The 13,950-nt window shown below is 40.0% G+C and overlaps 1 protein-coding gene across 1 annotated transcript in view; it reads right to left on the bottom strand.

Annotated features, from left to right (window-relative positions):
• Positions 1–13,950, bottom strand: part of FAM180A (family with sequence similarity 180 member A) — an 85,359-nt gene that overhangs the window by 69,428 nt on the left and 1,981 nt on the right. Inside the window, exon 2 of the mRNA XM_056341383.1 lies at positions 1,140–1,245. Within this exon, the coding sequence (XP_056197358.1) occupies positions 1,140–1,152 (13 nt within the window). The 5' untranslated portion in view covers positions 1,153–1,245. The remainder of the gene's footprint in view (positions 1–1,139; positions 1,246–13,950) is intronic.

The following is a 13,950-nucleotide window of genomic DNA, read 5'->3' as shown; positions in this document are numbered from 1 at the left end:
CAAGTAAGCACATGAGATGTAAAGGAAGAGCAGCTCAAGATGCATCCTGGGCATTGGAGAGCAGGAAGGTGAGAAGCTTCAGGAAGCTTCCAGCTTGCCTTTGCCTTTGCTCACTCCTGTCTCCATCCTGAAAGTTCCAGCTTCCCAGAAACAAATTGCTTATCTGGGACCAATGGGAAGAGGAAACATGTGGGGAAGGTCAGATTCAATGTTGCTGGATCTTCAGAGGGAGGAACCTGGGGACAGAAAGCAAGATGAGAAAGAACATTTGCACTCACAGAGATGCAGTTGCTGGGGCTGGGGCCACAGCGTTTTGGAGGAAGGTGCTGAGAAAGATTGGGTATGGTAGTCCAGAGTGTTACACAGAAGACTGGAGAGAGACCAAGTAACTCTGCGAACCACCGCCATCTTCGTTAAGGCACAGTAGTTCCAGTCACTGTCCCGAACCAACTGCAAGCCTGTACCATGCAACCCAGGGCTGCTGGTCAGTCACCAATTGTCACAGCAGAAGCAGTTGATTTTAAAGCCATGTATGAGTGCAAGAACCTATTTCTTAAGAAGACCTTGGGTATAGCTGTGATTTTTGTTTGTCTCACTCTCAGGAGGCTGCTTATATCTGTCCCTGTTTTGGGGGTTGTTTTGTCCATTTAAGTGTGAGGGAGAGAAAGAAGGCACATTCCCCAACTATTTTCTTCTGCCATTAACTGGTTATACATAAGCTTTGCTTTGTAGCAGTGTTACATTAACACTTGAGGATGCCAAGTCTAAGCAATCTGACCTTCTAAGGGAAGCAATATTTTTTATTGTGGTTGCTGGTGTCTCTGAGTCTTCATGGCAGAGCACAGCAGTGGTTTTGACTAAAGATAAGTATTGCTGCTGTGGGCTGAGAACTGATTAGGTCTTGGGAGAAGCTTAAAAGCTTTTGCTCAAAGTCCATAGAATCAAACAGAAAAATTTCCAGGTGATAGGCACCCACTCCAGGTGTTAGGCGTGCTAACGACATCATCTTCAGATACTCCCTGCCCTGTCCTCGGCTCTTGCAGAGGCTGAAGGTAAAACTACAACAAAGTATTTAGTAGTGAATCAGTTGCTGCTATGTTGCCAAACTGGGATTTCTCCATAGCAAAAATTCATCCTACCTGTACAGGGCATTACTGTGTTACATAGTGACTGGCGAGACCATGTGAACACACTTGTGATCTTGTCTCCCCTCTGTCTTCCGGATGGAGCCAAACCAGCGAGGCACTAAGAAAAAAATGGGAGAGAAGTTAACTTCTTTGATGCCTGTGTCTCCTAGGCCAGGACAGAGAAAGCTCATAAGCACCTTTATTGCTCTAAGCTAGGCACAATGGATGCTTTTCTTTCCAAAGCTGTCCAGGCTGAACTGTTCTTTTTTCCTTAATGGAAAGAAAGTGGTGTTCATTGTCAGTGTTGCTCATTGTTACTACTACAAAAGCTCATCTCAGAGCTCTGTCAGCTTTTGCAAGGTTATCACAATCTTTCATGTAACTGGTATTTGGTTGCATAAGGTAGAACTGTCAGAGCTACGGTAGGAAAAGTGAAGTTTTTAAAGCACAGGGTTCCGAGGCATATGTGCTCTTTTGACCTCGTTTACACAGTGTACTCTCACTTAATTAAGTTTATCTGGGTCTAGACAGAATGGTCTAAGACATTACCAGGCTGGAGATTATAAGATGCTGTGAAGGATCACACAAGGGCTTCTGTTTCATTTCAGTGTAATAGCAGGTAGGTTACTAGTAAGGGCAAATCATAACCCAGGTGACTTTGCAGCGAATTGGATTAGAGACATTTGCAGACCTTATTTGTGAAGGAGGAGGAAACTTCATGTTGAGAGGCTAAGGAGCACAGATGGGGTTACTTCTTACACCTCAGCAGCTACTCCTGAAATGACTGTGTTATCACACCCCACCACAAAGCCTACTCAGACAGGAAAGCGACTGCAAATCGCACAGCACCTCCACCACTGGCTGCCTTGAGCTCCTCACATGGTGGGACGATGCTGGGAACTCCCTTTCACTGGCCACCATGTACCATTGACTTTGCACAACCCAGGGGCTTCTGCTCTTAGAAGGGAGTTTGAAAGAAGATTTAGAAACTAATGGAAGTATCGGCAAATCCTTAGAAATGCTGACAGGTGTCTGTCATATTTAAGACATAAAATGCATCTTGCCAGGCTCTTTAAAGTGTTCAAATGTGAACATTTTATATCAAAAAAACTAAAGGAAGAACATTTCGTTTAGAACCGAATGTGTGGGCTGGCACCCAAAAGCTTAGAAATAAATCATTGTACTATTGTTGTAGTTCTCCTCAGACCCAGGAAATTCACATTGTAAACTGTATTTAAAAAGTTAACACAATTTTATATAGAAATACAAGGTTAAGACATTTAAACAACTTTAACACAAACAACTGTATGGAAGTATTATTCAATATATTATTGAGGGAAAATGTATCATTGCCGCAGAAATAGCTTCTTGGAAAATATTTTTACCTTCTCTGGAAGGACAAATATTGAACCTCATAATCAGTGGTGTTTTATCACCACTTTGGTGATGAACAATCACCTTAAATTCTGAATGATTCAGTTTTTGTGCCTGTTTCTTACACCAGTCTGACAAAATTGCATGTGCAGAGTGACGGAAACATGGCTTTGTGCAGTTATTGTCTCTAAATTAATCCCTTTATAACCTGGGATATAAAATTTAAATCAAATCCTTTCTGACGTACAGCCATAATAATAAGAGACTCTGCAATCACAGGAAAGTAAACAAATCTGGCCATGATGGTTAAGCAGAGAAACCAAGCTTCCAACTTCAGCTTTGTGGCTCATCTTCATTTCCCAAAACCATTCTAAATACAGAAAAAGGTGTCAAGTTATCAACGGGCTGAAAAATAAGCCCTCAAACCTCCAAGTCAACCTAGCCTAGCCTAACACATTAATAGTTGGGTTTCCTAACGTTGCAGGTTTTGTGACTACACTGGGACAAGAATATAGGACAGACACAAGTTGTGAACACAGTGTGCATTAATGGGAGGCAACATAATTTTTTTAATAATGTACTTAATAGGGCCAGTCTAGTGATGGAATTATAGTGGGCACAAAGAGTTTCTTGCAAGTCTTTACTTTTGACAAGTCAAGTGTTCTCATGAAGACAAATTGTGTTAAGCAGCATGTTCAGCCCACATACTTGTCAGTTGCCTGCGGATATGAAGGCTGGCCTTGATATCCGAATGAGGTCAGGGGAAATTTTCCAACTCATCGCACTATCTTGCTGCTTTAAAAAAAAAAAAAAAAAGAAAAAAAAGAAGAGAAAAAGAGGCAGACAGAATGTGAGACACAGCAGCGAGTCCCCAACAACTGGGGCCTGTGTGGCTTTGACTTGTGCCAGCAAAGCTCAGATGTGCAGGTCTGAAGAGTCCTTCATGTGCAGCCTGAGTGTTCTGTTAGTGCTGGTGGAGCTACTTTGCAGCCAGCCAGCAATCCCCCTGCAAGCTAGGAACTCACAGAGCAAAATCAAAGATTGCCAGAAGAGACACAGAGCTTTCAGCAGTAACATAAGATTGCCAAGGACATAGCTCTGGATGTCCGGGGTTATTTTAGCAAATGAGTGTCTATAATGTGATGTAGATGTACACACAAAGACACCACAGCCTCAAGAAAAACAGTGTGCCTCATGTATAGCATTATGCATAAGAAAGGTACTATTGCAATTGGTCTGTGTATAGCAGCATAAGACATGATGCAAACTATCATATATGGCTTATAAAATAGCTTAAACTTCATAATCAATGAGAAACACTTTTCCTATTCTTATTCTAACATAATTTGCATTACAATCGAGCAGTGAGGCCTCAATCAGGAAAGTGACCCTGCTGTACCAAGCACCGAACAATCTAGGGGTAATAGCTCTTTTCTGAGTTCAATTTTATGTGCAGTGAAATGTTATAATTAGGACATAGAATCTAATAAATAAACCTATGTTTAGAGAAAACAGTCTAAATGTATTTTCATCAAATGTACAGGAAGCAATAGACTGCTCTTAAAACTTGCTTTTAAAACTCACAAAAGGTAGGCACCAGCTATATTAATCTATTGTCTGTGTAATGAAGCTGTCCAACACATTCTTTGGGAAAATAAACTAGCACTCCCCACCGCAAATCATAACACATTCTTATGTGCAATAACATAGGGACGGCTGAACTGAAAAATGGCTCAGGCACTGAAGTACTGGCCCTTCCCAGCTTCTTCCCTTGTTTTAGAAATCAGATTAGAAACGGCTTGATTTTCCTGAGCTTCAGACAGGTTGCAGGTAGAGAGTTTTTCACTGCTGTTTGTTTGTTTCTTTTTTAATTACTTCTTTTTTTCCTTTCTGTCCTCTTTCTTCAGCACCTCCAGGGCTGCTTGGGCAGAGGGAGGGAAGCAGCATCCTGAGACATTTCTTAGCAAGGAGGGGCTGCGTGCTGGAATTTGGATTGAATGCCTGCATGCAGAAGCTGCTGCTCTGTGTGGGGTTTGGTTTTTTTCTTTCTTTCTGATAGCCAGACCATTTTAATCTTTTCAATGGTAATGATGTGTGTAAGGAATGATTTTGTTGTTTATTGAAGCAGTTAAACCATAATTGCAAGGAGAGGGTAAAGGAAATAGCTTTTTCATATACTTCTTGATGTCATTTCTATGCTAATAATACTCAGATTGCTATGTTTGAGAAAGGACAGATAGATAATACACACACACATATGTATATATACACTCTAATATGGGGGAAAAAACACACTAGCAGGGCAGGAAAGGTGACAAAAGAAAAATGCCTGTCTTTGAGAGTAGGAATAGGTAAGACAAAACAAATTACAGGTCTGACTGATTTCTTCCCTGGACACCTGACACGAGAAGATGACTTGGCTATAGCCCAGTTTATAGGACCATTTCATAGTTTGACCACAAGCCAAAAAAGCCTGTTGGGTTTCTGTGCTCCATTTGGTTTGCTGCCACGAAGAAAGAATACAGGAGCCAACAAACATCCAGCAGCTGTTCACTTCCTCCTCTGCAGCAGCAAGCAAGGTGCTTCACGGCTGCATCAGCAGATGGGGACTTTTTTGGCACAAACATGAAGAGATACTGGAACAATGGAATAATATTTTCACTGTTTTGCCACACAGGCGTATTTGGAAGCATATGGGGGACATGATCTGGTTATTCCTATGTCTGTGATCTATTACATTATGCAACAGCTGCTAAAGTGAAGGGTGGGATTAATTTTGCTTAGGTCTAGGTGCCTGCCAGGTAGTCACCCTAGACTCTTTTTATATTTGCTGGTCAGAAACTGGCAGTTTTAGTGGGTAAATAGTCTTGTTCTTCTTAAAAGTCCCCTGAAGTTTAAGTGAATTAGTGTCTTTTTCTCTCTCAACCTCACAGGGAGGTTAGATAGAGAGCCCAGACATAAGCGTCTATGCTGTAAACAACATAAATGAAACCCCACATAAGATGTCTGGACCTGATAGAAACGTGATGTGTCAGTAAGGATTACTCCTGAGCCATTGGTAGCCTTGTTTCTGTTGCTCATAGATGGAAGAGTTACAAGTAGTATTTCTCAGGAAGATTTTTCCTGAATCCTGGCAACAACAGCTACCAAAACAAGTTGGAGTTTAATGGGCAATGCTCTCCAATTGCTGGAATAATAATAAAAAATGTCTTGGCTTGCTAAGCTTCTCAAAAAAAAACTTTTCCCATGCAACAAGTCTTTATTCAGATTTGCTGTCACTATGAAGTCAAACTCTCAATGTTCTTATATACAAAGCTGAAGACACATCTAAAGGAGAAAAACCCGTTAATGCTCATACTCAGAATATAGCTCAATCTCCTGACTTAGCTTGCTTTTATGTCTTTTGGGGAGGGGGAGCAGGGGGAGAGCAGCTATGCTAGACTCACATAGAATTCCTATGCATAAATACTATTTCTCCAGGTTACCACCTTAAAGAGTGAGAAGTTATCCCAGTGTCTTAATTTCCATCTTTCAGGGGCATTTTGCTTCCTCTTGAATGCAAATTTATTTCAAAGCCTGTTTCAGCCCTCTCTCCTACCTTGTTCCTTCCCTAATTGTGAGGTCTTGTGGTCTTTTAGGTAGCTGCCAGACATCCCAGAGAAGGGAACAAGATATCTTTATCTGAGAGTGAGTCTGTTATGAATAAAGAAGGACCTCAGAATACCAGGTTTTATTAAAACTAATTAAGTTTTTCAAAGTCAGGCTAATTCCACTTATAAGCTTACATTATAACATTTTGCAAGACACATGTCACAAGAGTTTTCTTCCATCACCGGCAGTTCCTGGTTGCAGGTCAGCAGGGGTTTTATATTGCTAACATGTGACATGTTTATGTACACTGCTTTTTTTGAATCATCACATCACACAGAACTGGGCCAAACTCAGTGTTAGTTCATATGTAAAAATGCACGTATTCCATACAGGCTTGAAAAAGTACCTAAGAAGATAAAGTCCCAGAATGTTCAGAATATAATTTCATTCTGTAATAATTTTTAAAGATTTTTTTTCCCTTTTCCCTGAGGTGCAGGGAAAGAGCTGCACAGGTGTAATGACCACTTTGTTTCTACTTCAACACTTTGATGGCTTTTTTTTATCCACCTCACAAATGATGTCAACAGGGTCACCTGTATTTGACCATTAGAGGGAATGCATGTCCTTAGCTGCATCCTACACTTTACTGAAAGCGTAGGCCTCCTCATCAGGCTGCAAAGGATGAGTTCAGTAGGACCATCCTTTTCCTGATGTCACGGAAAGAAAGGTCGGTGTCAGCAATTTCTGATTAAGTTTACAATGTGAGGAAAGGAGATTAGCAAGATTGAGCTTTGTCACCTCTTGCTTTTTGGTTCAAGTCTTCAGTGAATGAAAAATCATCTGTGCCTAATTAGAATTCATGACTGTCAGAAGGTATTTCAAAGAGACGGTAACCTTTGCCTGGCTCAGGCTGAGGTAAGTGTTGAAAATCCACCTCTTCTTACAGCCAGTTCAGCAAAGACAAATGAATGTTGATGAGATTGGAAGCTTATTTGTCCAGAGAAAGGAGAAACTCTTCCCTGGAATTTAACAACAGTCAAGGATTCTAAAGGATGCCGTGGTTTTTGACTACCACTTCTCTACTACCTTCCATGAATAGCACACGGAAATAGTATAGAGAAAGCTTTCACTAAGGACAGCTAGAAGTCTAGGCCTTGTTTTATTTAGTTTTATTTTGCTGTTACCAGGGACAGAAGCCCTGGTTATTTCATTCAGGAAGGTGCCACACATTTTTTGAGGAGTGTGAAAAGTCAGATAAATCCCTTAAAGAAATAAGGTTTATAAAAACAACGAAAAAAATATCAACAATATTAAGTCTGTAAAAATCAAGCTCATTTCTCATAATCAGGGGTATAATAGTAATAGAAAGTAAATCTCAAAACAACATTTCTAGGGCAAATGTGATATACGGGAAGAGTGGGAATGGAAGCCAGCCTATCTGAAATATTCTGCATGGTACTCAAGGGATTACATAGTAAATTGCACAGCACAAGACTGTTTCTGTTATGTTACTGTACTTTACGTTTGTTAGGTATTGAGTGTGATTGAAGAGCAAGTTCATTGCCCCAGAAGAACAGAGGAATTGAAAAAAAAGAGGCAGGATTCTCCTTTTCTTGAAAGAGGACTTATTTCCTGTCTGTAATGTGAACAACCAAGGAAAAAGAGAAACTTGAAAAGAGGAAGCCAACACCTAGTTCAAGCTACTGTTGTAACCTGTTAGTTATTTGTACATTTTTACTTACAGCAAACCAGACCAAACCTCAGAGAATAAACTCTTAAGTATTTATTATGGGCCTCTTCCTTCTCTCTACCCTCCATGAGGAGTTAGAAGGACTTCCTTTCAGAGAACAAGAGAAAAAGAGCAAGCAATTATTCTCCTGAATGGCTCTCCACATTCAGCTGTCTGAAAGGGCACAACCCTTCACTTGGTTGCTATTACATTACCTCAGTATTTCTACTTTGAATTAGACATAGCATTGCATCTAAACCCAAACCTTTGAACAGTATCTTTGAAAGTAATGAAAAAAATCAGTAGTGTGACAGTGCATGCCCTTTACTGCTATTTTGCAGTTCTTTGGAGTCCATTGTTCCCAAATGACCTATTTATCTTCTTTGAACTAAGAATGTGTACAAGATACGGCAGGGTGGTGGCCTGATGGGAATGCTGATCTCCGAGAACAGAACTTTATTCCTCTGAGCTAACAAGAGTATTTGTAGCTGCCTGTCTCCATGACTCATGCAGTGATAGTAAGTTATTCCCCTCTGGGAGCCAGAAGCTACCAGCTCATCTGTTTTACTGCATGCAGTAACTCACTTGCACTCTCTGGAAAGCCTTCTTACATAAATAGCTATGTGGACAAAGGTCCCATTTCAGGATTCTACCTTGTTTTCAATGAGATATTTCATATTTAAAGTTCAATATTTGCTAAAGCTCCTAGTAAAATAAGATTTAAAGAGAAAGCCTGCCCTGTCCATCACCCATTTGTTGTTGACTCCACACCTCCACTGGTCCTCATACCCCTAGCGATACTACCTCAGCAATGCTATCAATATAGTTTCCTGCTGTATTTTGTGGGTGGTATGGACTCTCCCACACAGAGCTCTGTGTGCAGTTAGTAGAATGGCAAAACAAGAGGAAAGCAGAGCAGGTAAAGACTTCAAAGCTCAATCATTTCCTCATTTTTCTGTTCTAGCAAATGACTGGTTTCAGTGAGTTGTCTCTGTAAGGCAGAAAAGGAGCCAGCATAGAAGGCTGTGGTGGTTGCATGGTTCACTTACATCAGCAGGAAATACAAGCACATCAGGCAAGGTACCTCACTATCCTTTCCCAGACGTTTAGGGTAAACCCAAGACAAATACAGAGGAAAGCTTTGTCTCTAAAGTCTTCCTGTTCTTGCCACTACAACTAGCAAGGCAAAACCAGTATTCACCTCCTCACTGCTCCATTTATTACGTGGGGACATAACAAGGCATCAGACATACAGAACAGCGCCAAGTACCTCGATTGTTCGTAGCGTGGGTGACAAGTACAGCAGCCATCTTCCCTGGGATGGTGTGCAATCATCGAAAATTAGGGCTGTAAGGGACCTCGGTCTAAGTAACTAGCTTATTCATCTGCCCCAAGGCGGGATCTACTGTGCTACTGCAATGTTGACAGATGTTTATCTAACTGATTATTAAAAACTACAGGTAATGGGCATGCCACAACAATCAGACAAATTATTCTTATGTTTTACTATACCCTTAGCAACATTTTTAGCAATACATTTTGCCAGAAGCTTTATCACCATCTTTCACTCTAAGCAGTCTTGTTAAGATATCCTAGTCATTCTCAGGAAATGTAATTTCATTTCCCTTTTATCACTTCTGGAAAATTTTAACTTTATTTCAGCCAGGCATGGAGATACCAGGAGGCTCTGCTGGGTTCCTCAAAGGTCCTTTTTTCTTGTTTGGGAAGGAGTTTGCCTTAGAGAGTACCAGAAGAGGGTGGGTGGTACTCTGACTTACTAGTTTCAGCTACTTACTGATAAATGTAGAGAGGGTTTTTTTATTATTATTATGTTAAAGGTTTTCTTTGCAAAATATCTCAACTATTCTTTAAATGAAAAAATTGCCCTATGCTTCTAGAGAACAGAGGCTTTAGAAAGGGGCTTGTATCTCAAGCAGAAATCTACAATCAATATTAACACAGATACACAGCACCCTCAGCAGCAAAATACAGGCAAGAAACATACTCTTTGCAAAATCCCTTTTTGAGCAGTTAGCCTTTGTGTTTCTGAAAGCAGGTGCTACAGACACAGATACAGTGCTTATTAATTGGGTGAAAAGCTCTCTGTCTTTCTGGGGGACATAAGTCGTTGGTGAATTACGTCCTTGTTGCTTCCTAACTGGTTTCTAGTTAGCTTCCAGCTGGAGCACAGAAGGTAGCCACCCCCTGCCCCACTGCCTTCCTGGGGAGGGTGCGTTGGCTCACTGGTACAAGATTTTTCTATGTAGACAGTAGAAATAGGGACAAACTTAAGGTGGCTAACCACACAGTCACACAGTGATGGCATGTTCAGCGTGAGCTCTGACAACACTGTACTTCCTCAGATCCATTCAAATGAATGAATGCCTTAAAGTTATGATCTCATTTTATATCTGCTTTTATACCATACGCCTTCTGTAATTCATGAACTTGTCCCTATAACAAGCCTATAATACTTGACTTCATAACTGTGTAAGCCTATAAAATTTGGCTTTCTAGGAGATGTAAGACAGAGATCAATATAAAACACACAATTTCAGGGGACACCATGATCCCACCCTCTGACTATGATGTTTTGTAGAGGCAATAGGTGAAGAAATGCCATCCTTTAGGTTGTAATTCAGAAAGTACCAAAGCATGTCTGAGAGCACTGGACTTTTTTTTTTTCCCCTCAAACCTCCCCTTGCAATTAAATATATTTTTATTTTAAAATTTTACCTCTTGTATTGGGAAAGTTGTTGATTCTCATTGCAGGGAGAAGGAGAAACATAAATAAGACATGGAAAATCAAACAAAAGTGTTACCTGTGGGATCCTGTGGGATCTGTGATGGCCAATAAAGTAATTAATAGCACAGTTGTTGGCAATCAGTCAGAATTAGTTTGCAATGACCCCTGCAAGCAGAAGTATAGACAAGGCAGGCAGGAAAAGGACAGAAATCAGAGGTTTTCAGGTGTCAGTGGAAAATAAATTGGTTGGTTCTGCCCCTTTACACTAAGTTGTTGAGTAGGTGTATCTTATGCTTCCCAGCCAGCCACGCAGGCTTGCAGGAAAACAATGATTTAGGGACTTCCCATTTTCCCTCATCAAAATTCTAATCTTCAGAACAACAATTTTGCTGCAAAATCCACAAGAATGGAACAGAGAAAACAGCTGGTTAGAGATCCAGACTGTTGAAAACCACCTGTGTGAAAATGTGCACATATGGGTACCTCCTCATTTTTTATTCAGTATGTGAAAAAACATTCATCACTCATTGCCACCAGAAGTATAGTGTGACACATCTTTTGATTAGTCTCCTGGGCCAAAAGGGTAAGGGAGGCAGCATGTTCTTTAACACTGCACCTATTGATTAAATCTTGCATTCTGACCAGGAAAAATTGGTTGAAACAAAAACGTCTTAGGGATGCAACCTTAATTAGTAACTCAAATTACACTGACCAGTGAAAACCACAGTTTTTTGGAAAATCTTGGTATGAGCTTAGATTGAGCTAGAATCAGGCTAATATGTCAAGGTGGCATTTGCCATGCTGTGTGCTGCCTTCCAGGAGCTGTCTTAATCTTGGAAGGCAAAGAGCTGACCACTGTAAACATAAAATTGGTGGAAAAGGAAACATCTAATGGTATCAAAACCACTCACAGAACAAGTACAGAAGCAGTATCCTGTTCATTTAAGTAAACCCTTATAAAGATGTTAAGTAAATCCTTATAAAGATGTTCATACTTCTCAGCATGAAAACAAAGCTTTCCATGGAACAGCAAGAGTTGAGCAGGTTTGGAGAGATCAAAGGTAAGGGTGCTAACTAGTTGCGATAGCTGGTAGTGTGAGGTGGTATGTGTTTTTACTAGGCAATGAACTGAAACTAGCATTTCCTTTGGTGAATCACTGAACTAGACATAGGTTCAAAGTAGTGACACAGAAGTAAAATTGTCTAAGCATATTAAAAGTCCTAGAGCTGTTACCTGGACTTCAGCATCCCTGCCCACCACTGAAAGAGACTTGAAGAAAACCAAAGATGTTTGGTCTGCTGGATGAGGTTATTTCCATCTTAAGGTTCATACTAATTTTGTTTGGTTTGCTACCCTTTGTACCAATCCTGCTGTCCAGAAAAAATACCCAATACAATAAAAATCCAGCCTTTTCACCACGCATTTAGGCATACAACAGTTATCTCCAAAGATAGCTATGAGACATGCAATATTCTGAGCTCAGCACATGCTTGGGGAGAGGGAATGTATCTGTCCTCATCAGTGACTAATAGGAGGTGAAAGAGGAGGGGAGGCTGACTGTGACTTTACAGGTGTCAATCTTTTCTGCCCTCCAGAAAAAAAATCCCAAACTTTTTGTTTACTTACTCTTTTACTCTGTTAGTGGAGATGTGAAGAAAGATGATAAAAATGTAAACTGGTAAATAATTCAAAAGGAAAACATTTCCACTCCAAGAAATAAAATTCATAGAGTTTTAAGACCAAAAGAAAAATCTGTGGTAATATAATCTGATCCTTACCATCACTCTCTTCTGTAACAATTTTTGTTAAGGCCGAAGCAAGTACATCCTTCCAAAAATCTGTGCATACTTGCTTTGAATATTTCTAGTTTACAGGGTATCCACTCCAATCAACAGATAAGATATTTCAATGACCAGTCATTCCCAGCATTAAAATCAGTATGCTATCACTGTCCTGAACTTGCCTAAATTTAATTCCCAGATACTGTTACAGTGATGTTGGCTGCTATGCATTATGTTCCTGACTGGAAGAAAACTAAGAGATAAACAAGTGAGTAAGCAGTTTCTGTAAGTCAGTATGAACCAAACCCAAAAAATGTTCCAAGGAAAAAAGCAAGCAAAATGCTGGTAATGAACTAACAAATCAAAGTGACATTCCAGTTTAGCTCTATCAGGACAAAACAACTGATGCTCTGAGGCTGCCTATGACTCTGGGTACCCACCATTAATCTTAGAAGACAGGTGCCTATCAGCCTCGGGAACAGCAGCTCAAAGTGAAAGATTCTGGGGTACAAGGTGGCTGTCTAGGGAACACATCCTACCTTCCTTGGCATGCTGAATAGCTGACCACTGATAGCACCTGACTGAGGTTAGAGCTACTAATGAAACAGTTCCTGTCCTGCTTCCAGGACTGGGTAAAACAAGAGACTGCCTGTCTGTTCAAAGTGCAAGAACAGGGCTTTGAGTTACAGAAAAAAGGCTGAAAGGCAACAGAAACTGTAAACTTTCATCATTTTTCTATGTCATGTAGCATTGTTGTGTTTCTAAATCAGCATTTAGTGTCCAAATTTCAGAGGCACTTTAAAAAAAATATTAAGTGGGTAATCTAATGGTCAGAGTAAAAAAGATCATGAACTATCTCTTATAATAATTCCAATAAGTGAAATCTTAATAAAAAAACAGGTAATTATATTAAACTTCTATATATATTGTGTTACATATTTCAAGTCAGGAAAAAGCAGTACCATTTTTCTAAAGATTAGTTTTGCAATAGAATAAATATAAGTTTGGCTCACAAGTTGAGAATTAACTGCACAGAATAAAACATCATGAATTTAAAATGAAGATAAAGTAAATGTACTCAGCCCAGGAAATCACTTTCAGCTTAAATAATAATAGTGCCAGATCTGATTGCATTTATAGCTGTATTCTCTGTCCATTGTTGGCAGCTCTTCAACTTTTATGGCAAGATGAATAACAATGAAGCTATTCATTTATTTTCCATTTGTGGGAATGGAGTAAATAGAGTAACATACAACCCTTCCTTAAATTAATAGCAGTTTTCTTATTAATTGAGAAGCAACAGTTGAAAACACGATCAAAGTGCATGTCAAGACTCAGAACATAAAGGACAAAAAGAAGCTTCAACTTCTTGTTACAGAGTAGATGAAAAGACAAGCAAAGATACAGTGGGACTGACTCACGCCTGTCATGGGTGAGAAAGAGCAAACAACCACCCATAGTAGATCTGGATATTGGCTTCTGTTTAAGAAGGAACTAATTATTTCACACAGTTACAGTCTCTGACCAGTGCTATCTATCTTCCCTAGGTCTTGACTTCTCTCTGTAGATGGGAAATCCCTCCTGGCTTGGGAAGGTCAGGC

The sequence above is a fragment of the Falco biarmicus genome, chromosome 5, assembly GCF_023638135.1.
Source record: "Falco biarmicus isolate bFalBia1 chromosome 5, bFalBia1.pri, whole genome shotgun sequence".
Classification (NCBI taxonomy): domain Eukaryota; kingdom Metazoa; phylum Chordata; class Aves; order Falconiformes; family Falconidae; genus Falco; species Falco biarmicus.
Note: the sequence above shows the minus strand (reverse complement) of the source record. Positions and strands in the feature narration are given on the sequence as shown.